At 41.2% G+C, this 27990-nt stretch overlaps 1 protein-coding gene across 2 annotated transcripts in view; it reads left to right on the forward strand.

Annotated features, from left to right (window-relative positions):
• The window catches only part of cachd1 (cache domain containing 1), a 153238-nt gene that overhangs the window by 56446 nt on the left and 68802 nt on the right, over positions 1–27990 (forward strand). For both annotated transcript variants that reach the window (XM_033028290.1, XM_033028289.1), the window contains exon 2: positions 22203–22265. In XM_033028290.1, the coding sequence (XP_032884181.1) occupies positions 22203–22265 (63 nt within the window). The remainder of the gene's footprint in view (positions 1–22202; positions 22266–27990) is intronic.

Consider the following 27990-nt stretch of genomic DNA (forward strand, 5'->3'; position numbering starts at 1 on the left):
TAAATAACAAATTAAAGCTTCTTTAATTGCAAAAATAGATTTTGCATGTTTTTAAAACTTGTAATTACTCTGGAGCAAAGCAAATCTTTTGGCTATCTTATTTGTTGTCCTTGTGATCTGCCCATGCAATGAGAATTTAAATGTTTCCCTGCACCACCTCCAGCATCTCCAGTCAGAAACCCCAACAGCCCTTCTAGATGAGACAGAGATTTACATGCATCTCCTCCAACGTCTGTTACATTTGGATCTCTCGACATGGACTCCTCTATATCGATCAAATGTTGACTGTCTAGCTAAAGCATTTTGCACCAACTCTTGGCTGCCATTTTAATTCTCCCCATTCCCGTTGTCCGCCTCCACTCCAACAAAATGCAAACTAGAAGAAGAGCACCTCGTATTCCATTTGGGAAGTCGACAACATAATGCCATGAACATTGAATTCTCTCATTTCCAGTAACCCTCCCCCTTTCCTGTTCATCTATTAAGCTTCCACCATGCCCATGCATACCTTTCTTTCCACTCAGTCTCCTTCATTTGCTACGATCGGGGCCCCCCATTTTTTTCTTTCATCCATTCCCTTCAACTCACCATCCTTACTGTATATATTGCTTCCCACCTTTTTTTCAGCAAATTCCACCATTTGCTGCCTTTTGTGTCCAGCCTTGGCTACTATCTCCACCCTTCTCTCCCCAGGTGACTCATCCCCTCCTCACCTGGATCCACACATCATTAACTCTTGACCCACCCTTCCCCTCTCCTCTTTCCCCGAGCAATCTACCATTACCATTTACCATCATGGTGTTACCATTTTCAAGGAACTATGTACCTACACTTCTAGATCCCTCTGATCTACAACACTCTCTAGAGTATTGTGAAGGTCCTGCCCTGGTTTGACTTCACAAAATGCAACACCTTGTACTTATTTGCATTAAACCTCATCAACCTTTCTTCAGCCAACATGCCCAACCGATCAAAATCCTGCTCTAATATTTGATAATCATCTTCACTGTCCACGATGCTACCCACTTTAGTGTTATCTGCAAACATAGTAATCATGTCAACTACATTTTTATCCAAATCGTTGATATAAACCACAAATGGCAATGGCCTAGCACTGATGCCTGGGCACATGATTAGTCACAGACTACTCCATCCAATCACCCTCTGCTTCTGTCCATGGTCAATTCTCTCTCCCGTCAACTAACTAGTCCATGCAATCTGACCTTCCAAAGCAGTCCACCATGCAGAATCTTATCAAGTGCCTTGCTGCGTCTTGTGTTAGCTGATCTTGGATCTACGTAGAAGATTGGATCTTGGCACCAACAAATGTGATTTGTTATCGTAAGATACCTTTAATGTACCCAAGCACCTTCAAAGTCCTTTTGCCAAAAGCTATCAGACAAATTTAACTTGGAACCACATAAAAAGACTTAATAGATCCAAATGAGCAGGTTTGTGGCCTTAAGAGGTTGGTTTGAGGGAATGTTAAAGAACATTTGGAGATGATGCGGCAAAAAGATTTAGCGAAGAAATGCTAACAGCTAGGGCCTTTAGACACCCGAAGTCAAGGCCAACAATAATGGAGTAATTGAACTTATCTATAAGTAAGGATAGAAATGAGAGAGCACTGGTTTCAGGGAACATTTCCGGGACTGGAGGAGATTAAAGATCAGGAGGAAGTTAAAGACAAGAATTGAAATGCAAAAACAGAGGTTGCTGAACCTGGCATCGACTATTTTTTTTCGAAAAATAAACTTTATTCCGAACCCCCCCACCCCCCCAAAAACAAGAAATGTGTAAACATTCTTCAAACATTCTCATTGGCTTTACATACATTCATTAGCGTGTATTTGGCAGTGTTCACAGAACTAATATTATACCAAGCACCCTTGTGGCCCCCTGGGGTGATATCCCTTCCCTTGTTTGATGGGGGTCTCCACCACACCCTGCCCCCCCAATGTGCAGCAGGTGAAAGACCCTAGACTGTGGCCCTCCCCCAGAGAACCGTGGTGTTGGCTGCACCAAGCCTCAGTTCGTCCTTCAGCACAAACTCCTATGGACTAGAATGGGCCAGTCAACTACATTCCCTGACAGATATCTCACTCTGCTGGAAGATCACGTTTGGCAGACCCAAGAGCGTATTTCATTGAGTTGATGACCTTCCAGCAGTACTTGATGTCTGTCTCCGAATGTGTTCCTGGGAACAGTCTGTAAATCAGAGAGTTCTCTGTTACCGAACAGTTTGGGATAAGCCATGACAAGGACCTTTGCATCATTCTCTGCAAATCCGTACTCTGCGAAGAGGTGGGCAACCATCTCCCTCCGTAGCAGCCATCCCTAGGGCAGCGTGCACTGGTAGTAAGATTCCGACGGTGCAGGAAGTTATCTGACTTGGAGGGCCCCCCTCACCACCAGCCAAGCGAGCTGCGTGTGTAGAGCGAAAGCACGTGGGCACTAAGTGTCTCTACTTGCTGGGGTTCTACCTGTCCCCGGTGTTGCGAAAGATAACCAGATAGTCCTTGTTTTCCCTCTCTTAATCCATTCCCCCTTCCCAGTTCTCCCACCAGTCTTACTGTCTCTGCCTACATTCTACCTTTGTCCCGCCCCCTCCGCTGACATTGGTCTGAAGAACGGTCTCGACCCGAAACGTCACCCAATCCTTCTCTCCAGAGATGCTGCCTCACCCGCTGAGATACTCCAGCATTTTGTGTCTGCCGTTCCGCACAATAGGCCTGGTACAGATGCTGCACAATGTGCCAGTTAGTTGGACATTGCCGCACCATCTGTCCTTTGCGGAAAGGTTCTTCTGGCCCAACACCTTTGATCACAAGTGCATCCGGCAGTGGTCAGCACAGAGCATCCTGCAGGATCGATCCTATGGCATGGTTCCCTGAGCAGTTTGCCCAGCTTGTCTGGCGAAAGGCCTCATCACCAGAACTCGCCAACAAGAACCTGAAGAAGGGTCTCGACCCGAAATGTCACCCATTCCTTCTCTCCAGAGATGCTGCCTGTCCCGCTGAGTTACTCCAGCTTTGTGTGTCTATCTTTGGCTTAAACCAGCATCTGCAGTTCCTTCTTACACAAACAAGAACCTGGCATCTGCTATGGTATAGAAGATATGTGGGGAATGGGACAGAGTAAAGAGTGAGCTCAGAGTAGTACAGTAATTTCACCCAGTGAGGCCTCTGTCCCATCTGGATTAGGGAAGGTATATTTTGGTGGGGATTCTTGGGATGTTGGTCACTGATTCCTGGAGCAGAATGATTCCGAGAGGAGAGTTGTCTGTTCCCAATTACTTCTTTATCAAACCCAAATTGTTCAATCTTGAATTTTTTTTTTAATGGTCTATCATCAATAGTGTAACATTTTCACACTGAATCTTTTTCAATATTTGTAAAATTTAGAACAGGTACAATAAACGGATTAAATATATAAATAAATAGATATCAGTGGAAGATGTGAATTAAGTTCAACTTTGTTCTTAAAGACCTTTCTATTCGTTGCTTAGGTTAATCTAAAAATTATTTAGGTATTGTGAGCTGGTGCAAGCGAAAAAGCTGAACATCTTTTCGGAGAAGAATCGATGAATTTGAATGTTTTTTGATGTGCCGATTGAATTATTTATAACTGAGAACAAAGCAAATCTTATGTAAATTCACTTTCAGAAACAATTGATAAGATATTTCAAAAGAAGCTTGTGAATATTCATGTGTACGGCTCCAGGGGGAATTTTCCAGTGCGATGAGCAAATTAATTGATGGATGGCAAGAGTAGATTGGGTGAATCCATGTCAATCGCATTGGAGATGGCATGCTGAGTGCTCAGGCCTGGCCCTGTCTTTGTGACTCGTACAGTGATTCCGTTTGGATGTAGTGACTGCGGACACAAAATACGCGGAGATGAAAGTCGGAAGTCGTGGAATAATAAAGAGAACTGGTGAAAGGTTTTAGAAAAACACAGGTTAGTTAAAGGAACACAGTTGACAGATTTGAGTGGGTGAAATAGTTGTGAAATAGTTCAGGAGAAGAAACTAGGCAAAGGGTTATATATTCAATGGAGTGTTACTGAAGGGTGGAGGTGACAAGAAACAGTTGTTCAGTTAAGGTAGGTGTGCGTGTAGATGAAGCAAAACACGGAGCAGATGTAGACAATGCACAATAAGTTGGTGCAAAAGATTGATTCAACTATGGTTTGGAGTACTGCATCTAGTTTTGGGTATTTCATGAAAGACGGAGCTTAAATCAACAAAGAGAACACATGTAAAATTGCCAGCTTGATTGTTATAGAACGTAGACCAGTACAGCACAGAGCTGGCCCTTCAACCCAAATTGTTCATGCAAAACATGATGCCAAGTTGAACTAATCCCCACTGCCTGCAAGTGATCAGCCCCCTCCATTCCCTGCATGTCCATATGCCTATCTAAAAGCATCCTAAATGCCATAATTATATCTGCCTCCACCACCACCCCTGGCAGCATGTTCCAGGAACCCACCAGTCTGTGGGTTAAATAAAAACTAGCTCTTCACATCAGTTTTTATACTTCGCCCCTCTCACTGTAAAAACTATGCCCTCTAGTTTTTGACATTTCCGCCCTGGGGGGAAAGGGTTCTGACTGTATCCGATCTATGCCTGTCATAATTTTATATACTTTTATAGTTCAGAGGTACTTTATTGGTACGGTAAAATGTATTTTTTTGCACACAGTAAATGTCTTACTATACATAGGCACAATCATACTTCAGTTCAAGAGTAGTAGATTACAATGAGGTAGTACACAAGAGTTTTCACACATTTCCAGTGCCATCTTGTATCCTTTAAGTTCAAAGATGTTTAGAAATGTAGAATCGTAACTTGGCCATAAAGGCCCGTTGTCCTGGCTGCGGCACTGGGTTGGAGTCTTAGGTGTCGGCCTGGCCAGGCGATATTGTCAATGTCCCTTGTCACTGTGTGCCGCTGCAAGCCATGTCCGATCTACGTGCTCGGCTGCTTGGAGCGGTGCCTGATCTAGTCAAGCCACAGGCTGCTTCATGGCCTTCAGCGGCCTACTCCACCAACACCTCGATCCGGAGACATTAACTCATAAACGCGCTGTCCCTCCCCTCATGCAGCCACTGCTCAGCTCCATGCCCTTGTGTACATCCCACAGCTGACCTCAGATGCAACCCCGCAGCCCATTTACTGGCACTGTTTTTTTCTTCTGTCCGCCGCCATCTTAAAGGCAATTTCCTACACATTAGGCTGTAGATGCTCAAATCATGCATTGAACACAAAGTGCTGGAGTAACTCAGCAGGTCCCATACCGTCTCTGGAAGACATGGGATGGTGATGGTTCAGGTCAGGACCATTCTTCAGACTCCTAACAGATTTGCCCTCATTCTCTGATTCACCTGAGGAAATAATCCATGCTTATCCAACCGTTCCTTATAGCTAATACCCTCTAATCCAGGTAGCATTCTGGTAAATCTCTTACAGTGGCTTGCAAAAGTTTTCATACCCCTTGAACTTTTCCACATTTTGTCACATTACAACCACAAACGTAAATGTATTTTATTGGGATTTTCTGTGATAGACCAACACAAAGTGGTGCATAATTGTGAAGTGGAAGGAAAATGATACATGGTTTTCAAATTCTTTTAATAATAAAAAACGGAAAAGTGTGGCGTGCAAAAGTATTCAGCCCCCCTGAGTCAATACTTTGTAGAACCACCTTTCGCTGCAATTACAGCTGCAAGTCTTTTGGGGTATGTCTCTACCAGCTTTGCACATCTAGAGACTGAAATTTTTGCCCATTCTTCTTTGCAAAATAGCTCAAGCTCAGTCAGATTGGATGGAGAGCGTCTGTGAACAGCAATTTTCAAGTCTTGCCAGAGATTCTCAATTGGATTTAGGTCTGGACTTTGACTGGGCCATTCTAACACATGAATATGCTTTGATCTAAACCATTCCATTGTAGCTCTGGCTGTATGTTTAGGGTCGTTGTCCTGCTGGAAGGTGAACCTCCGCCCCAGTCTCAAGTCTTTTGCAGACTCTAACAGGTTTTCTTCCAAGATTGCCCTGTATTTGGCTCCATCCATCTTCCCATCAACTCTGACCAGCTTCCCTGTCCCTGCTGAAGAAAAGCATCCCCACAGCATGATGCTGCCACCACCGTGTTTCACAGTGGGGATGGTGTGTTCAGGGTGATGTGCAGTGTTAGTTTTCCGCCACACATAACGTTTTGCATTTAGGCCAAAAACATCAATTTTGGTCTCATCTGACCAGAGCACCTTCCTCCACATGTTTGCTGTGTCCCCCACATGGCTTGTGGCAAACTGCAAACGGGACTTCTTATGGCTTTTTTTCAACAATGGCTTTCTTCTTGCCACTCTTCCATAAAGGCCCGATTTGTGGAGTGCACGACTAATAGTTGTCCTGTGAACAAATTCTCCCACCTGAGCTGTGGATCTCTGCAGCTCCTCCAGAGTTACCATGGGCCTCTTGGCTGCTTCTCTGATCAATGCTCTCCTTGCCCGGCCTGTCAGTTTAGGTGGACGGCCATGTCTTGGTAGGTATGCAATTGTGCCATACTCTTTCCATTTTCGGATGAAGGATTGAGCAGTGCTCCGTGAGATGTTCAAAGCTTGGGATTTGTTAATAACCTAACCCTGCTTTAAACTTCTCCACAACTTTGTCCCTGACCTGTCTGGTGTGTTCCTTGGGCATCATGATGCTGTTTGTTCACTAATGTTCTCTAACAAACTTCTGAGGCCTTCACAGAACAGCTGTATTTATACTGAGATTAGATTACACACAAGTGGACTCTATTTACTAATTAGGTGACTTCTGAAGGCAATTGGTTGCACTGGATTTTATTTAGGGGTATCAGAGTAAAGGGGGCTGAATACTTTTGCACGCCACACTTTTCAGTTTTTTATTTGTAAAAAATTTTGAAAACCATGTATAATTTTCCTTCCACTTCACAATTATGCGCCACTTTGTGTTGGTCTATCACATAAAATCCCAATAAAATACATTTACGTTTGTGGTTGTAACGTGACAAAATGTGGAAAAGTTCAAGGGGTATGAAAACTTTTGCAAGCCACTGTATGCACTTTCCAAGGCCTCCTCATCCTTCTTATAATGGAGCGACCAGAACTGCACACAATACTCCAAATGTGACCAAACCAAAGTCTATAAAGCTGCATCGACTCCCCTTATTTCCCCTCTATTCCAGACTTGAAGAACGATCCTGACCTAAAACATTGCCAATTTCCCACCATCGATGCTGCCTGACCCACTATGATCCTCTAGCAGTTTTTTTTGTACAATCTAAGTATCTTCAAGCACTCTTCCTCATAACAATAGTTTCCTGTGCCAGGTGTCATGTTAATCATTCTGTACACTAAGGCACACATTCCTTTCCCAGTTGTTTGGGACCATTTGGGACATTTTATTGTTTGTTTAGCCAGGATTAACTGTTTTGACACAAGCGACACACGATCATCAGATTTAAAGTGAATGTAGAAACAAGGAACTGCAGATACTGGTTTACAAAGAAAGGCGCAAAGTGCTGGAGTAACTCAGGGGGTCAGGCAACATCCCTGGAGAACACGGACAAGTTCAAGTTCAAGTGAGTTTATTGTCATGTGTCCCTGTATAGGACAATGAAATTCTTGCTTTGCTTAAGCACACAGAAAATAGTAGGCATTTACTACAAAACAGATAAATGTGTTCATATACCATGATATAAATATATACACACATGAATAAATAAACTGGTAGTGCAAATAACAGAAAGTGGTTGCTAATAATCAGAGTTTTGTCCGAGCCAGGTTTAATAGCCTGATGGCTGAGGGGAAGTAGCTATTCCTGAACCTGGTTGTTGCAGTCTTCAGGCTCCTGTACCTTCTACCTGAAGGTAGCAGGGAGATGAGTGTGTGGCCAGGATGGTGACGTTCTGGGCCAGGTCTCTCCTTCAGACTGATTGTGGGGTGCAGAGAGAAAGCTGGAAGAGTGAAAAAGCAGGACAAAGCGTGGCAAGTAATAGGTGTGAGGGTTTTTTGATTGTCAGATGGTTGGACAAAGGCCAGAGATGAAGAAGCAGAAGGTGTGAGATAAAAGTATAGATTGTTTAAATGTTAATTATTATTTTAAGCAATTCCGTTTTGTTTTGGCTTTTTGTCATAATAACCAACAAAAATCTGGATTTTTGTTGTTGTTGATGAAACTCTTTATTCTGATCTCCGTTTCGACTGCTCCACAGTTAAGAGTTTCAAACTCATCTCGGCTTAAGTTTTAGCAAACTGTAATGCTGCAATGAGAAAATATAAATGCAACATCCATGTGATTTCTAAAAAGCAGCAGTAGAGCATTGATGATTTCAAAGAGCTGTTGGCAGTGGAAACCATTTGAGGTAACAAATTAAGTGAAACTCATAGCAACAAATCCTAGGAAATTCACCAAATGATTTTTTTTTCTGCTGCAGATATTGATAACAACTGAGCCATTTGATAATACTGAGTTGTGAAATGTTTATACGGTGGGGGGGAGGGGATTGATAACCTGTTTACTATACAAAACCGAAGAACCTATTAAAGACTAAAACAATTTGTCGTTATTTTTTTTGCTTGTAATTGAAATGAATACAGGTAATAGTGTGGAATGTATTTGTTAGTATCCATTTTATTTTTGCTTTGATTCAATCATGGCTGATCTATTTCCCTCCTGACCCCATTCTCCTACCTTCTCCCCATAACCTCTGACACCAGTACTAATCAAAAATCTAACTATCTATGCCTTTAAAATATCCACTGACTTGGCCACCTGCTGTGGCAAAGAATTCCACAGATTCACCACTCTCTTGACTAAAGAAATTTCTCCTCATCTCCTTAAAAGAATATCCTTTAATTCTGAGGCTATGACCTCTCGTCCGAGACTCTCCCACTAGTGGAAACATCTCCTCCACATCCACTCTATCCAAGCCTTTCACTATTCTGTATGTTTCAATTAGGTCCCCCCTCATTCTTCTAAACTCTAGTGAGTACAGGCCTAGTGCCAACAAGCGCTCATCATACATTAACCTATTCATTCCTGGGATCATTCTTGTAAACCTCCTCTGGAACCTCTCCAGAGCCAGCACATCTTTCCTCAGATGTGGTGCCCAAAATTGCTCACAATATTCCAAATACGGCCTTACCAGCACTTTATAGAGCCTCAGCATTACATCCCTGTTTTTGTATACAAGCCCTCTTGACATAAATGCTAGCATTGAGTTTACTTTCTTTACTACTGATTCGACTTGCAGATTAACCTTTTGGGAATCCTGTACCAGCACTTTGCACCTCCGATTTCTGGATTCTCTCCCCATTTAGTAGATAGTCTACGCCTTTATTCCTACTACCAAAGTGCATGACTCCACACTTTGCTACACTATATTCCATCTTTTATTGCCACTCTTTGTCTTCTGCCATCCTGCCAACCTGCTATCCATTCTAGTATCTGCCGTTTGATACCGTGATACCTAGAATCCCAGCAAATTTGTCAAGTAATACCTCCCCTTCACAAAGCCATGGTGACTTTGGCCTATTTTATTGTGAGCTTCTAAGTACTCCGTAACCTCATCCTTTACAATGGACTCTAAAATCTTACTAACCACCAGTCAGACTAACCGGCCTCCAGTTCCCACTATTCTGCTTTGCTCCCTTCGCGTGCAGCGGGGTAATATTGGCAATTTTTCAATCATCTGAGATTTGCATTTTGCATTTGCATTTTGCTTCCGAATTTGTTGATTCGTGCTGATCTATAAACACCAATTGACATTCTGCATTATATGGAACTGGCAGTGTGTAGTGACAGGCTGTTCGGTATGGGTAAAGTATGTGAGAAAATAGTGAAGGGTAAACGGCATTTGCATCATCTACTTTCTCTAAATAATGTTGAAGCTCAGTTGTAGTGCTCTTGCCATCATTAGACATGTCCTCCTTCTTTCAGCTCGGAAAGGAGAACCACAATATAAAGATATCATTTGTTACCAGAAACCCCCAAACCTTTAGTTATATCGTAACAGTGTTAACCATGGAGGAAGGTTTTTGCAGTGTGTCGTTCTTGTATATCTTAACCTGTGTAGTAAATGGCACGGATTATAATAGCTTTCCTTCATGAAATTGATACTTGAGAAGGTATTGTTTGGCGTATTATTATCACATGTCCTGAGATAGTGTTTATGATTGTGTTTATAGTTTGTCTGGTTGTTTGTTTGTTTGTCTTTTTGCACAAAGTCCGCGAGCATTGCCACTTTCATTTCACTGCACATCTCGTATGTGTATGTGACGAATAAACTTGACTTGACTTGATAGTGAAAATCTTTGTTTTGCATGTAATGCAGGCAAATCACACCATGCAAGAGTAGAGTCGTAGAGACGGGGAAACAGATCCTTCAGCCCAACTTGGCCACCCTGGCCAATATGTTCCATCTATACTAGTCCCACCTGCCTGCGTTTGGCTCGTATCCCTTTAAACCTGTCCTATCCATGTACCTGTCCAAATGTTTCTTCAACGTTGCCAAAATACCTGCCTCAACTACCTCCTCCGGCAGCTCGTTCCACACACCCACCACCTTTTGTGTGAAAATGTTACCCCTCAGGTTCCTATTAAATCTTTTCCCCCCCCTTACCGTACACCTATGTCTTCTGGTTCTCTTATTTCCCCTACTCTGGGCAAGTCTATACCTCTCATGATTTGGTACACCTCTCTGAGATCACTTCTCTCTCATTCTCCTGCGCTTCAAGGAATAAGAGTCCTAGCCTGCTCTACTGCTCTCTGTAGCTTAGGCCCTCAGGTCCTGGCAACCTCGTAAATCTTCTCTGAACCCTTTCCAACTTGACAACATCTTTCCTGTAGCATGGTGCCCAAAACTGAAGACAATTTAACACGTATTTTACGACTGCAACATGACCTTCCAACTTCTGTACTCAATGCTCTGACTGATGAAGGACAATGTGTCAAAAGCCTTTATGACCATCCTATCCACCTGTGATGCTACTTTCAATGAATGATGAACCTGCACTCTGAGATCCCTCTGCTCTATTATACTCCCCAGAGTCCTACTGTTCGCTGCGTAGGTCCTGCCCATATTAGTGCTCCCAAAATGCAGCAGTTTATATTTCTCTGCATTAAATTGCATCGACCATTCCTCAACGTACCTGCTCAACCGATCAAAATCCTGGTGCAACTTATGACACCCATCTTCACTATCTAAAATACCACCCACTTTTGTGCAGTTGCAAACTTGTTAACCGTGCCATGTACATTCTCATCCTAATCAATGATATAGATGACAAACAGCAATGGGCCCAGCACTGAACTATGAGACACACCACTAGTCACAGGCCTCCAGTCTGAGAGGCAACCTTTCACCATCACCCTCTGCTTCCTTCCATGAAGCCAATTTTCCATCCATTCAGCTATCTCTCCTTAAAACAGGTGGAAATAACACATTTGAGGCAGGAGAAGTTAACGATGTAAACAAATACTCAGGTGGTCCACACGGGTTTTGGCAACACGGCCAGATTCTCCATCCGGTAAAGTCGTCATTCACTTACGGGAAGACCAATCTGAGGTCTTCGACAGTGACCATGGTGTGCCGGTACTCCCGAGGCTGTTGGAGCGGTGACGTCATTCCACTGACCTTGTGTTCAAAATGAGCGTAGAATGCATGGTCTACAAAGCTACTGAACATAGTTAAATTACAATGTAAGAAAGAGAAGAAACAAATTGTTTGCTTTCCCAAACCGGAGATTAAATGAACCATTTTAATGGAGTTTAAGAGCCCTTGCCTTGAGGTTGAGGGTTGCGGTGATGCTGCGATAGAGTTGCTGCCTTACAGCGCCAGGTTTGATCCTGACCACGGGTGCTGTCTGTATGGAGTTTGTACGTTCTCCCTGTGATCTGCGTGGGTTTTTTCCAGGAGCTCTGATTTCCTCCCACACTCCAAAGACAGACAGGTTTGTAAGCCTTGCTAAAATTGTAAATTGTGCCTCGTGTGTAGGATAGTGTTAGTATGCGGGGATCACTGGTTGGCACGGACTCGGTGGGCTGAAGGGCCTGTTTCCGCGCTGTATCTCTAAACTAAACTAAACCTAAACTACTACGTATGCGGTCCCCTGGACAGGGAAAGCAACCTTACAGTGCGCCAAATATGTCTGTAAAGCTGCAGAAAATTGATTATCTAACTTGACTTGGATGGCTGTGATGAGCTCACTATGTGATGTTTAGTCTTATTTGCAATCTGCTTAATGTAATTCTACAGCCATTCTCATTTAGCAGGCAGAGGAGTTGAAATGATCACTTTTAGGTAAAACAATGGGATAAGAAAAGGTAAATAATTCCGTTCCTTTTGCTCTGTTATGACTGCACAGAAGTAAATATGGAAAAGAATGGATGAAGTTGATCAAGACATTTGGTTTCCATCAGAAAATATTCACATAACTTATTTGATCTGTAAATAGAACCAGAGAATGCTGTCGAGATGGGTTGTAACACTACTTATGCTCCTTCCAGCATCATGATTGCTGTGCTCTCTGCAAGTGTAAAAGTGAGAATGCTTGGGGGCCAGATAAGATGTAACTGAAGATTCTGTGAGAAATAAGTGAGGAAATTACAGAATTTCTGGTGCAAATCCTTCCGAAGTTGCTGAACTTTGGAGAGGTGCTTGGGGAAACTGAAAGGAAGGCGAAACTAATTTTTAAAAGTTGCAAAATCATATTCACTAACACTGACATCCTCTGTGAGTAAAGTTGTGAAAATCTCCATTGTAAACGAGATCTGGAGAGAAATGAAAACACCACAATGGCGAAATTGGGGTCTAACGTGTTTCTTTGCAGGGTAACTAAAGATCTCACTGAGGATGAAGCAGTGGTCACGATGTGCTTGAATTTCAGGAAGGCATCTGATCTGGTTCCCCTGAAAGAATTAAAACTGAAATCAAAGAACATTTGAAACATAAGAAAAAACAGATGCTGGGGAAATTGGGATAAAAACATAAAATGCTTGGGATAATCAGTAGGTCAGGCAGCATCTGAGGGAGTGAAACAATTACTGCCTCAAGTTGATGACCTTTCAGTTGAGTTCCTCTGATGAAGGGTTGTTGACCTCGAATGTTAACTCTTTCTCTCTCTACAGTTGTTATATGGCCTGCTGAGCACCCACAGAGTGTTCTGTTTTATTTAAGGAGCGGGGGAGTTACAATGGAGTTTAAATTAGTTTTGCATGTAAAACCAAGGGACAGTGGTAGAGCAGTGAGTCTGGATGAATGGTTCCCATAGAGTCTCACTGGAATCTGGAGCAAAAAAAACTTGGAGGAGCTCAGCAGGTCAGGCAGCATCTGTAGAGGGCAAATGGACAGTCGACGTTTCGGGTTGAGACCTTTCCTACAAAATCTGTTCTTTTGATCTCTTTAATTTAATATCTCAGTAAACTATCCCCTTATTTCATCCCACCCTCCCTTATTGGTCTTGCATTCCCTCTTCCCCATTTGCTGTTATTTTTTTTCCTCTCCCCACCTCCAGTCTGATGATGAAAATCAAAGCCAGGAAGATGCTGGAAGTCTGCAGTAACAACAGCCTTTGGTACCTCACTCACCCTGTTCATATCAGAACTGGGTAGTTTTGCTGGAGGCAGCTATCTGCAATCTTGCTTCTGATTTTCTCTCCCCACTGACCTACCTGACATTTCCGACTGTTTTGCATTTTACAGATATTACATTTCTCATGTCTGCTTTCTTTCTCAAACTGCTCTCATCTCTCTTGTCATCATTAAAAAAAAAAAGTTAAACCCCTCATGTATATATTAATCAGATTACTACTACCCAGTCTATTACCATGGCAACTGTGAACTCTTGCTATCAAATTATCTATATTTCTCTGCAGGCTATTTTCCCCTTTCCCGGCTCTGAAGGTTCATCTTTCCAAAGATGCTGCCTACTCTGTTGAATGTTTCCAGCATTTTCTATTTTGTTTCCATTCTCATTATCGCCTTTTCTTCCACTTCTTTCCTTCCTGCTCTGCAGCTTTCTCTTTATTTCCTTTGTTTCTTGTCCATTGTTCCCCCAGCCCAAATGATTTCCCTGTCCTCATTTCAGCCATCTGTTCCCTGGTTGTGACAACCTATGCTTTTCCAGTCCTTGCCCCATGTGGATTTCCAATATGTTACGTTAAGAGAGGCAATATTCTTGGCAATCTTTTATTTTGCTTCATTCTACGTCCCAGGTCTACTGTGGTCAAATAAGGACCAGCTTCTTGTGTTGACCTGACTTAAAAAAGGGATGCCTTTTCCGCTCTGTCATTCGTTTTGTTGACAAAAAGTCTACATGTTGGAGGAAAAACTCAGCATCAACATGTAGTAATCAAGTTAAGAGCAATTCTAAAGTCTGGCTTATTAAGCAGAACTGCACTGCCCGCTTCTTTGTGTTCAATGGCAAGGCCCATATTGATAGTCCACTTGGGTGATGAATGCAGTGGCAGTTGGTGATCATGTGACAGTCTTAGCCCACGGATGATCATTTTGGAGAGTGAACAAATTTTGACTTTGTTGTGGATTCTGTCTACACCGTTCTTGATTTTCGTTTGCTTTCTCCCTGCCAACTACGAAATACCTCCCATTTAGTTTAACATCTGGAACCAATTTTGCTGTCTGCAATGTGTCCGACAATCATCAACTCTTCCTAGTTCCTTCACAAACTTGTCACATATTTGAGGAGTTCATAAATGTCTACAGTTTCAAAGAGAGGCTTCCTCAAGACTTTTTATTTTTGGAAACCTACCGTGATGTAATTGTTTTTACAACTTTTCGTAAGTCTTGCACAAGAAATTATGTTTCTCATATTTTTCTCTTAAATTCAATGCCAGCAAGGAATCCATGTTTTTTTTTCTTTCTTTACCACACCTCCCAATATGTTTGCTTAAGCGTTCAAAGAGTAAATTACAAGTGTATGCATATCTGTATATAAATGTTTGCATGTGTACATGGGTGTGTGTATGACAGCATTATGCTTATACATTTTTGCATATAATATAGAAAACAATGTTTCATGCAATATACGTGTACACCATTTATTTGTCGAGCTATATATCATCTGTCTAATTCATCTGTATTTATTTTTATACTGTCCACATGCACATTTATGGTTTGTGTATGTACATTTAACACTTTGTTATGCTCAGACGCAGTAATTCTCTTAGACGGTGACTGACGAAGTTCTGCAGAGAATATTGGCCCAGTGTGTTTTCAGAGCTTTGGAAAGGAGATGTTTATATAATTGCAAGCTGGTAGGGAAGGGCAGGGGGAAGGTTGTGATCTTTGCCAATAGGAGTGGGGTGTTCTGCCACAGCCTGCTGTTTGGAGTGAATACTGAAGGTGAAAGATAATATGTGGTGCAGGAACCATCTGTGAGCTGGTTTGTCATCATTGTTGAGCCATGCTTGTAGTTTCTTCTCGTGGAGATAGTAGGGGCTGATTAGGGTGGAAATTAGGATTTCCCTGCAATATGAGAATTGAACACTTCCAACTTTTAAAGGTTAGCAAGTGGGAATTATTTTCTGCAGTTGGAGGTTTTTGTATTGGTAATGAACGTTCAATGATGGCATCTGTGCCTGGTCAGTTCATTTGTTTTGGTTCTCTTGCTCCTAGATTTTCATCCTGTGGTCAAATAATCCCCTTGTCGGGCTGTGGTAAAGTTAAAAGGGGCACAGTTTAAAAACAATTATCTTTATAATTGGAGTACAGAATTTATTTTGGGGAGATCAGGATTTTGCGGTTTGTGCATAAACGTGTGTGTTGTGTTAGGCATCTGCTGCCCCATTTTTGTTCCCTAAGTTTAGAGTGATATGGGCCAATTACAGGCAAAATTAGATTAGCACAGTTAAACATCTTGGCCAGCTTGGTCCGAGGGGCTTGTTTCCATGCTATATAACTTGATGAAACTCTGGGGTTGCCACAAATAAACAAAGTGCCCATTCCTGAAGTTGGCTTCTATTCATACAACTAGCACTTTGTAAATTAACCTGCATGTGGACTTTCTGTGTGGAAAGCATAAGAAGCCTAACAGTGCTACTTTATTTCTGTCCATTCCGTTGGTGTCATGCTGCCACAGACAAAGGAAGATACAACGCATGAATGATTGTTGCAAATATCCAATTTGTATGATCTTGTGGCATTGGACGCTGCGAACTGAGGCAATATAAATAGAGCATGTGGTCTTTTGGACTAGAGGGCCCAAGTGTTATTTTTGTCAAACGATTTCTCTCTAATCACTATATGAAACATACACACTATATTGTGCAGGAAGGAACTGCAGATGCTGGTTTACACCGAAGGCAGACACAAAAAGCGGGAGAAAGGAATAGGTGAAGCTTCGGGTCGAGACCCTTATTCAGTCTAAGATTCAGGGGAGGATTGAATGCACAAAAATACACTATAATAAATAATTGTATTAATATATGATGTTAATATATTGTATGTATTAATATGCACAATAATAATATGTATATTTTATTTGATAAACAATTTGAGCAGTAAATTAGGTTCAGTTGTAGCACAGGCGGTTCCTGTATAGTCAATCAGCAGAGGAACTGGAAGATATATTCTTGTTGAGCTCTGGTGGCATTATTGATAACAAGCTATGAACATAGGAACAAATTAACAGTTATAAATAGGGTGTGGGTGAGGAGGGTAGCGATTTAGAACAAAGATTTACAAACATCTATTGACACTATTTTGTCAATGGAAAGTTTATTTTAACATACATCTTTTTTATTGCATTCCTGGATATAGAGCAACAACTTTGCTGTGTTTTTTGTTACTTTTTGTTTTTAAAGCAATTGGCCACAAGAGCGAGCCTTGTGTGGTTTATTTATTTTTGAACTGAAGAGGCTATTTCATCAAAGTCAACCACAATATCAAGTGGATAACAGGAAGTTGTGACATGTATCCAAACATCAATAACATGAACATAGGAACTCGCTATCATAATGAAAAAAAGAAGGTCTTGGTGATTCTTCCTGCTATTATTGTGACAGATTACCTTGAACATCTAATTTCCTCAATTCGTATTTGTAATACATGTACTTGTGTAATTATTGTGTTATTATTTCCCCCCAGCACCAGTGGCACTGTAGCCCCTTGATTTACTGTAGTTGTGGTCATACAGTGTGGAAACAAGTCCTTTGGCCCAACTTGCGCATGCGGAGCATCATGCCCCATCTGCACTGGTCCCACCTGCCTGCATTTGGCCCATATCCCTCTGAACCTTTCTATCCATATATCTGTCTAAGTAGTTCTTAAACATTTTAATAGTACCTGGTAATTTACCATTCTGATAAATCTCTCCTATGTCCTCTCCTTGGCTTCATATTCTGCTTAAAGTGGAGTAAAGTTTTATGCAATATAGTTATGGGTAAAGGAGCATAGATGTCTTATGTGTCCAACTCTGTATGATTATCCAAAGACTACTAATTCAGTTCACCGCAAGGCTATACTTGATGCACTGTTTCTTAAGGTGGTGTATTAATATATTAATTTTTTAGTTCTCTCTTGCATTCCACAGAGAAAGCCATGAAGGCATTTATTAGGATGTGAAAAATCCTACAGGTAGTCTCATTACCTGTAATGTTTCTGTGCAATGCCAGAAGGTGTCACTCTAATAGGATTTCCTATTAAGGTTAATCTGGTTATTGGCCTGAAGTTAAATAAATAATCAAAAAGTTTGCAGTTGTCAGAGCCTTGTTACCGGTGACACTAGTACTAGCTGAAATACATATGATCACTTTGAACTCTTGCCATGCTTCAAATGTTCATGTTTTACCTCCAGTTTTAACTCAAAGGTTCAAAGGTTCAAAGGTTGATTTATTGTCACATACACCTAGATGTAGTGAAATTCCTTTTGCCACCTGGCGCTGTAATTTTGTCTCACTTATACCTCCCATTACTACTGCATTTCGTCTTTTATGTTTCCCATCATTGCTCTTCCTCTTCTCCTCTTGGTATACCCAAAATTAAACCCCATCCTATATAAGACAATCTATACACACTTTGGCCTATTTTTAGAAACAACAACAAACGTTATATTTGTTGCTAATATAGGGTATTAATCGAAGCTGCTACACGTGAACATTTATCAGACTTCCATTCTGCGTAAGGGACTAAAAGGACAAAAGAGAAATGACTTGGTCCAGGAGGTAGGTTTTAAGAAGTATCTTAAAAGGATAAAGGAGAGAGAGAGAGAGAGGGGGCGAAATTGAGGGAGGGAGTTCCAGTGTTCAAGGCTAACATAGCAGAGGGCATAACCTCCAGTTTAGGCCAGAATTGGAGATGTTGTATCTCAGAGGCTTAGAGGATTTGATAGAACTCTGGGGATGGAAAGATATTAGAAAATTAGGAAGATAATTTTAAAGTTGAGGCATTGTTCCACAGGGAATGGGTGTAAATTGGTGAGCACAATGTGGTTGTTGAGTGAAATGTCATGGGAACGTGTGGGAAACCCCTTTTTGCCTCTTTCTTGCTTTTAAGATGTTCCTTGATGTCTATCTTTAGAGAAATTGTCTCACCAATCTGATGAGGGCTTCTTTGAAGAGGTGACCAAATAGATTGATTAGGGTAGTGTGGTGGATGCCTGTGTGGAGTTTAGCGAGACCTTTGACAAGGTACCCCATGGTGGACTGGTCTTGAAAGTTGCATCGCATGGCATCCAGGGCAAGCTAGCTGAATTAGCTTGAAGGTGGGAATCAGAGGGTGGTGGTAAAGGTTTTTTTTCCAGACTGGAGGCCTGTAACAAGTGACATACTGTAGGGATTGTTGCTGGGACCAGTATTGTTCATTATTTGTATTAACGATTTGGATGTGAATGCAGGCAGCATGATTCGTAAGTTAACAAGTAACATCAGAACAGGTAGTATAGTCAACAGTGCAGAAGGTTACTCAAGATTACAATATGATCTAGATCAATTGGGCAAATGGGCCAAGGCATAGCAGATGAAATTTAATTTGCATTAATGTGAAGTGATGCAGTTTGGAAGGACAAATCGGGACAGGACTTGCACCGTAAATGGTGAGGCCCTGAGAATAGAGAGACCTGGGGGTGTAGGAACATAGTTCCATAAAAATGGAATACATGCTTGCTGTCATCAGCCAGTATATTTACAGCATTCAGAACTTTATGTTACAGCTGCACAAGATTTTGGTACAATCACATTTGGAGTTTTGTGTACAGTCCAAAGGCCCTGCTGCAGTAAAAATGTTATTAAACTGGAAAGGATGCGAAAGGGATTTGAGGATGTTAATAAGAGTTTAATTTTGCTGGTATTTCTTAGTGGTAGATATGTGAAGGAAGTTTGTGTGACCTTTGGCCAATGGAGCATGGAAAGGCAGTGCCTGAGAAGTGGTATGATCATTAACTCGGGCTAGGAAAAAGCAATTTTACGATTCTTTGCTGCAATACTCATTAATTATGATTCAGACTCTAGAACTCACACTGTTGCCCTCACTAGTACTAGAAAATTAAAATAAAACTGCAGATGTTGGAAATCTAAAACGAAAACAGGATATGTTGGAAACACTCAGCAGGTAGGGTCACATCTGTGACAGGAGAACCTGAGTCGAAGTTTCAGGTCAAAGACCCTTTGTTGAGACACTTTATGTTATACAGCAACATGAGTGAAAGCAGTTTATTCTTCCAGATAATATGGGGGGGGGGGGGGGGGGGGGGGGGGTGATATGGCATTTGTTTCATGACAAGTTCCTGAAACAACAAGACATGACCTTATCTGTGATCTTTATAGAGAAGGGTTGTCATAATGTACCTCATGCAACCTTTTTAATGCCTCTGCAAACTTGTCTTGTGAACTGCTTCCCAATTCCCACTAATATATTGCAACTCCAGCACTGACAGCGATTAATTATAAATGGAACATAAAAGAATATGAACCTATCCAAAGTTGAATTTTGTTTTTCAAATTCAGTACTTAATTCTTAATTTTCTGAGATTTCAATGTGTAGAGAGAAACAAAGCTTCTGGGAGGATGTTTCATGTTCCTGTATGTTTTTGTTTGCTTTGAAGAGGATGCCAAGTTTCTTTATCATAGCAGTGACAGGAGGCCCGCTGACTCTTGGAAGCTAAAAATAACAATGAATCAGAGGACATTACAAATATGAAACAAAGTGAAGCATTGTTGGTGATTTTTTTAAATTCCTTCAAGTTTGGTTAGATGCTTTCCTGCCTATGTGAAGAGTCAATATTCACTCGTATCCTCTATTCATATTCACTCCCATCACTAGCTCAACACTTCTTGAGAAGCAACTCCAAATGCATTACCAGTCAGTCATTCCTACCAACCTTTACGTTTATTTTACAACTGAAGAGATTGCCCTATCTCTTTGTCTCAGCTGCAGGATTATCCTCATATTGATGAGAATCTTGTAATTGGATCCTTGCCATTCATATGTTCACTGAGTGAAACATTTTACTGTTCTAATTCTGATGGAGACCTGTTCAATCAACACAGATTCCTTTCTCCTATGTGACCTGCATGATTGGTTAAATATTACAAATTGTGCTTTTGATAGTAGCTTGTATCTAATTGCTGCTCTTGGTCTATCTTGGTTTTGCCTCTGCCTGGTGGATGAAGAGGATAGATAGTGGGGAAGTCGCGTGAGTTTCCCTTGGTCCTGGCTGTCTACCCATCCACATGGCACTTGCTTAGACTTTCTTCTACTCTTGCATTTGCTGTTGTAGTTTCTTGCAAATCAGACTCCATCCTCCATTACTGATGTTCTCCAACATTGCTGTCCATTTTGACATCTTAAAATGGTTCATTAAGAAGAATTTGTACCTCAGTGTGGGGAAATATTGGGGAATTAGAGTGAGTACTGGGAAGAAATCTGACCCCTCTACTGTGCCCCTAATTCCCCATGCCTTTTATCCTGCCACACAATACTCTAGGAATGTTCACTGCTGCAATGATAGGGCAGAGGGGCACCATAACCACAGCATTTCAACATTGTTCCAGTCTTTCAGAAATGTCAAGGTTTATATCCACAGCAGTATTGAGCTGCTGGTTGGGTTTTGAGGGGACCGCATGTGAAAGAATATGTAACTTCATCCATGAAGTTCTTTATTGTTGCTTCACAGTTCCATTGAAGGTACAGCAATTCAACATTATTTCTGATAAGGTATTCAATATCCTCATTTTTTGAACTTCTTTCAGGGTTTGCTTTTAGTTTTTCCTGCTGTATTGACAGCAAGTCCCGTGTCAATCCTGATATTAAAACACAACACATTTTAACAGTACCATATCAAGCTTGTACAAATTTGGATAACTACATGACAGAAATAGCATAATGTAACTATCTTTATTTTAAACTATGTGAAAAGGTGAATCGAATTGTGGAACACTATTTTATCAAACTTTTTCCTGTGGAAGATAATTTTAGAAGACAGCAATTGTGATTCTGTAGTCCAGATTTTCCTAGTTACAGAGAGCTGCTTACTTATCTTCTCAACCCACATTTATCCTGAGCCCATCTCCAGACTGTGACATTATTGTAGACATTGTATAGATCCTCCAATGTACAAACTGTTTTGGGCCTAAATTTCATCACCTGAGTGGAGCCAGAATAAACTTTGCCCGTGAATGGTGGGATGAGCGGTGATTGGAGAGAAGAAGCTGATTCCATACCATCAAATAACTCCATCAGTGGGAAATAGTGACAAGTGAATATGGCACTGTTTTTCCTGATTGAGAAAATGTGGGCTATTTAAGTTCACAATGGCACAACCTTGTTGTGTTGGAGTGTTTTTAAAATGGCTTCCAAGGGGAGTTTTGGTCAGTTTGTTTTTAAAGCCCACCAAATGTTTTATATATATTTTGCTTGCATTACCATGTATAAATAGGAAAGTATGGGGTTTTGGCCAGGTGGGTTTTACAGTGGAGTCTCTGGGGACTTTTTGTAAGTTAAATCCTTGTGATCTACAGAGATTTGATATTCCAGGTCTAATGCTGTTCAGATGGACATCTATGAGGCCATAATTCTTATAAAACTATAGCCCACAGAACTTGGAAAGGATTGCTGATGCCCGATCTTCCAAGGCTGTAGATTCAACAATGCTTTTTAAAATAACACTTTTTTTTCGCATTGACACTAATCTTATCTATTTGCTCTTTTTTATTTGCAGGCAATCTATAACTCATTTGTTTACATAGAGAAGATCTCTAATGGAGAAACAGAAGTGCAGCAGGTGAGTAAAATTGTTTCTGCTCTTCGTTTCATAACAAATGACTTTTGTCAGGCATTTATTAGCAGAATATTCTTGCTTTGAATTTTTTTGGCAGTTAAATTTGCATTCAAGCTGCATGAGTTGTACAGCTGCCTGCCAGATTCTTCAGGCTAAAGTAATATTCAGCTTGTGTAGCTTGTTAACGTCCAGTTAGAAACCCAGAATGTTTGTTTGCTCGTTAGTGATAATAACGATCTTGAAGCGAGTGTGCAGTCATGGAATTTTAATTGTGGTCACACTAGTTTCTTCTCTGCTTATCTCTAGGTTATGATTGGGGGGGGGGGCTTTTTGGAGATGTGAACACTTTTTTTTTCTTCCATAACCAAGACTAGAGGCACCATCTAAAGGTGGTAATAAAACATATAGTCAGGGAATGTCCAAGTTTGGGTCAGTTTTGTGCTGGGTTAAAGTGAATTGTAGGGAGAATTAGAGGTAACTAAAGCAGTTGCAGATTTGGGATGGGAAAAACATTTAAATAAATCAAGATCGTTGTTCCTAATTGCAAAGCAATTTGTGCGATCTATGTTCACGTGTATGTTATACAAGAGTGCGATTGGTTTTCACGGCAACCTTCTCTTCCTCTTGCACCTTCCATTATCTGTACTTGCTTAATGAGCACAGACAATATGATACAAATGAGCCCAGAATGTTGCGACCACCTTTAGAAGAGGGATATTTTGGGAGAAGCAAATTTATTGATCCGACATTTTGACAAGAGAAATAGTGAACTGCCACTAATATTTATATTAATACCTGTATAGTTTGTGACATTTGAACTCCCAGAGAGGTTCTATACAATTGAAGGATAAGTGACCACAGGTCTCTTGTTGAGTTGATGTTTGCTTAGTGATGTGAATGTGAAAATTGTAAATGGGATAGATGCCATAAAAAATTATGAAGGTGGTTACCTGATTTTCCAAGTAATCCTGGGTAAGTAGACGGTTTTGTTTTGAAACACCTGGGCGGCACAGTGGCGCAGCGGTAGAGTTGCTGCCTTACAGCGCTTGCAGCGTCGAAGACCCGGGTTCGATCCCGACTACGGGAGCTGTCTGTACGGAGTTTGTACGTTCTCCCCGTGACCTGTGTGGGTTTTATCCGAGATCTTCAGTTTCCTCCCACACTCCAAAGACATACAGATTTGTAGGCTAATTGGCTTGGTAAATGTGAAAATTGTCCTTAGTGTGTGTAGGATTGTATCAATATGCGAGGATCGCTGGTCGGCACAAACCAAATGAGCCGAAGGGCCTGTTTCCGCGCTGTATCACTAAACTATACTAAACTAAATCTGGAGCTTGCAAAGGACGGGAGGTTGTGCTTTTGGCCTCGCTGTTGATTGGAGCCAGAGTAGAGCTTTGCAGATTTGATTATTCTTTTTCAAGCCAGTATTGTTGCTAAAATGAGATCAGAATTTTGCTTGTGATTACTTTAAAGTATACTTTTTAATTGTTATAGCAGTGATGTTTGGTTTGGATTATAGAGTCATATAATAGAGCACGGAAACGGGTCCTTCAGCCCACCAAATCCGGACTAACTATTAAGCATTCATTTATACTATTTTCTACTCTAATCCCATTTTATTCTCTCCAAATCCCATCAACACCTGACACACTTACTGATTTACCATGAGCAATTTAAAATGGCCAATTAACTTTGCATCTTGCACAACAATTTAGTGGCAATTTTTGTCACAATAGAATTGCTCTTGGCTGCAGTGCCTCACCTTAAACTCTGAAATAATCCACTGATTTGCACTTACTAGAACAGTGAATGAAGAATAGCTATTGGACCACTGAAACTTACTTGAGCATTGTCACTTTTAAGTGGAGAGAAAAAGTGGGGTTAAAATGTATACCTTGTTGAGTGAAAACCATTATTTTGCTATTTAGTTTTAATAATTGCTGCTATTCTGTAATCCAAGTTTGGATTGATGTCTGCTTTTTGGGGGGAAAATAATGCTTTTGGTACAGATGACTGAAAATGTGTAAATTGATTCTTGAATGTCAAATCTTCTGCTGTATGCTATATATCCATGCTAAAATAGCAAAATTACAATTAAAGTGATGTCCAAGTGGAAGGAAGTCCTTTTCCATGCTAAATATTTTATATGCTCATACTAATTTTTGTACGATATTGTGTTATCATTATTTGATGGTATCCATGCTCATATAGCACCTCCCAACCACTTTACCCACGACTCCTTGTTCACTTTAACCTGCAACAGTTGTATATAGCTATCAACTCAGCTCCAGGATGCCCCTCTTGACATCATCTTGGGCAGAGCCAATTTCATCTGCTCCTTGAAAAACCATCATCATATGATCAGCAGTGGGGAGGTTGAATTGCATAATTCAATTTGCAACTTCTCGGATAGTGGAGAAGTCTGAGGCCTCAGGAAATGAGACTAGGTCAGAGATCAGGCATGGGCTTGTACGCTGCAAATAACATTTATATAAAACAAATGCCAGAAACCACAATGCTGGTTGGAAGATGTTTGTGGTGTTGGGAGGTCAATCATCTCAGCCACTGGGCATATCTGTCCGAGTTCCTAAGGGTAGTGTTTAAGGTCGCCTTCAGCTGCTTCATCAATAACCTTCCTTCAATCATGGTCAGAAGTGGGGATGATTGATGTTGTACAATGTTTAGCAGCATTTATGACTTCTCTGGTAAAGAAGCAGTCCATAAGCAAATGCAGCAAAACCCGGACAGTATCCAGTTCTCGATTGAAAGGTGGCAAAAAAATATTAGCACCCAACAAATGTCAGGCCATCCTGATATCCAACAAGATAATATATAGCTATCATCCTCTGGCATCCAATGACATTAGCATCACTGACGCTCCCACCATCAATATTCTGGGGGTTACCATTAAACTGAAACTAAACTGGAGAAGCCATTAGTGCACAAAGTGGCTACAAGTGCAGATCAGAGACTAGGAATCCTGCTCTAATTTGCTAAAGTAACTTGCCTTCTAATTCCCCAAAACCTGTCCACCATCTCTAAGTCCCAACTGTGATGGAATGCTCTCCACTTGCCTGTATGAGTGTAGCTTCAACAAGACTCGAGAAGCATGACACCATACAGAGCATAGAGGCCTCCCTGATGGGACCCCATTCACAATTATTCATTCACTCTACCATCAATGCACAGTAGCAGCAGTTTGTACCATCTACGGGATGTACTGTAGCAGCTGACTAAGAGTCTTTACAAAACCGCAACCTCCACCAGCTAGAAGAATAAGTGGAGCAAAAGCATTGAACACCAACACTTGGAAGCCACCATCCTTACTTGGAGCCATATGGCCAAGCATACACAACTGTTCATTCACTGATTCTCCCTAACAGCATTGAGCCTCACCGTTCCTCCATAGGCTTGTGTATTTCGAGAAAGTGCTCATTGCTACTTAAATGTTTAAGAAAGAACTGCAGATGCTGAAAAAATCAAAGGTAGACAAAAAATGCTGGAGAAACGGGTGAGAAGGAATTGGCGACGTTTTGGGTCGAGACCCTTCTTTGGACTGATGTCTGAGTGGGGGGGGGACAGGAAAAAGAAAGGAAGTAGGCGGAGACAGAAGGACTTGTGGGAGAACTATCCACCTAAACCTACCTGATCGTCCAGTTGCTCAGCACTTCAACTCCCCCTCCCATTCCCAATCTGACCTTTTAGTCCTGGGCCTCCTCCATTGCCAGAGTAAGGCCCAGCGCAAATTGAAGGAGCAGCATATTTTGCTTGGGTAGTTTACACTCCAGCGGTATGAACATTGACTTCTCTAATTTTAGATAGCCCTTGCTTTCGCCCGCCTTCCCCTCCCCCTTCCTAGTTCTCCCTCAAGTCCTACTGTCTCCGCCTACTTCCTTTATTTTTCCCACCCGACATCAGGCTTACGAAGGGTCTCGAATCGAAATGTAGCCAATTCCATCTCTCCATAGATGCTGCTTCACCCGTTTAGTTTCTCCAGCATTTTTTGTCTACCTTCATTGCTACTTAAAACTCATTGGCGATTAACTCAGCTCCAGGATGTTACTGTAAGAGCCCCTCTTGACATCAGATGTCATTTGAATGAAGAGAAAACAAGGGTTTTCTTTAGCATCAACAAAGGAATACACCCTTGCATCATGTAAGCACACGTGAGAGTGATTACTTGCTTATCAGACTCAGCCCTGGCTTGTGCTTTTAATCTTTCCTCATAACGTTGCAAGTTGATCGCTATTAAAAGAGTCTGAATCCACTGCAGCAGATTTTCACTGCAATGCAGATCTGCAACTTCAATTCAAAACTATTTGAGCTGGAAATTCTCCCAGCTGAACCACTGCTGACATAAATGTTTGATCTTTATTAGGGGAGGAAAGGAATAGGAGAATAAATTGGAGTTACGAATAGAAGAATAAACTGGTAGAAGTAGGGAGGGAGGAGGCTGGTGTGGCGTTTAAATGTTAGTTTAGGTGAGTGTGGTTGTATGATGCTTTCATCTGTTGTACATTTTATGTAATTTCATTTGAAGTAACTGGTGGGAAAACCAAGTTCTGTATATTTGGTCTTTCCAAATACACCAAAATATTTTCCTTTTTTTAAGCTAATGTAGCAGCTCATTGGATTAAAATAAACTAAGCTAATGCCAGTATTTGGAGGGGCTCCAAAGATTGGTGGAGAGCTGCCAAATCTCTTCCCAACTTGAGTCCACCCATGATATCTTTTTACTTGTATCATTGAGGGTTGAAATGTGTGTTGTAACTTGAGAAAGGCAAGATATTGCAGTAAAATATGATCTACTTGATCCAAGGCCAATTAATGCTTGGATTTGGCACACATTTCCTGCTTCAGGTGTTCATGGTTAGATTGCATTCTTATAAACCTCAAACTTGGTGTTCTTTTCCAAAGGTCTTTTAACGGGTTGTCCATAAAAAAAAATGCATTGCCGCTGAGAGAATGATTATTGAAGGTTTTATGACCAATTTAAAAAAAGTTGAATTGTTTTCCTCTATTATTTTACTGTTATGTATTTAAAATTTTCATGTCACTCCAGCATAACTTTTCATCTTCAATTGAGTGTTAGGACATTTTTAGAGTTGGTTTTAAACCTCAACAGAAAGTTATATCAAATAGAAAGAGGATTCCATGTAAAAGAGGAAACAATTGTGTTAAAGGAAGTCAATGTCAATGTTAAATCAAATAGTAGTGCACATAGAAGTGTCATGGGCAGATGTTAGAGCAGAAGAATAAGAATCAGAATCAGGAACGAGCTGTGAAAGACTCTAAAGCTTGTGAGAAAGCGGAGAATTGATTGTGAGTTGAAAAACCTGCACGTCATATCAAAATCACCAGCAAAAGTTTATATGTGTATAATAAAACAAGAGGGTGACTACTGTAAGTGTAAGACCTCTAGGGAATGAGGCTGGGGATTTAATATCAGGAAACCAGGAAATGGGAGATATGTTAAAGCATTTTGTTCTGCATCAGAGGGCGGCACGGTGGCGCAGCGGTAGAGTTGCTTCCTTACAGCGCTTGCAGCACCGGAGACCTGGGATCGATCCCGACAATGGGTGCTGTCTGTATGGAGCTTGTACGTTCTCCCTGTGACCATGTGGGTTTTCTCCAAGATCTTCAATTTCCTCCCACACTCCAAAGACGTACAGGTATGTAGGTAGATTGGCTTGGTATAATTGTAAATTGTCCCTAGTGTGTAGGATAC

Source organism: Amblyraja radiata, chromosome 10, assembly GCF_010909765.2.
Source record: "Amblyraja radiata isolate CabotCenter1 chromosome 10, sAmbRad1.1.pri, whole genome shotgun sequence".
In the NCBI taxonomy this organism is placed as follows: Eukaryota; Metazoa; Chordata; class Chondrichthyes; order Rajiformes; family Rajidae; genus Amblyraja; species Amblyraja radiata.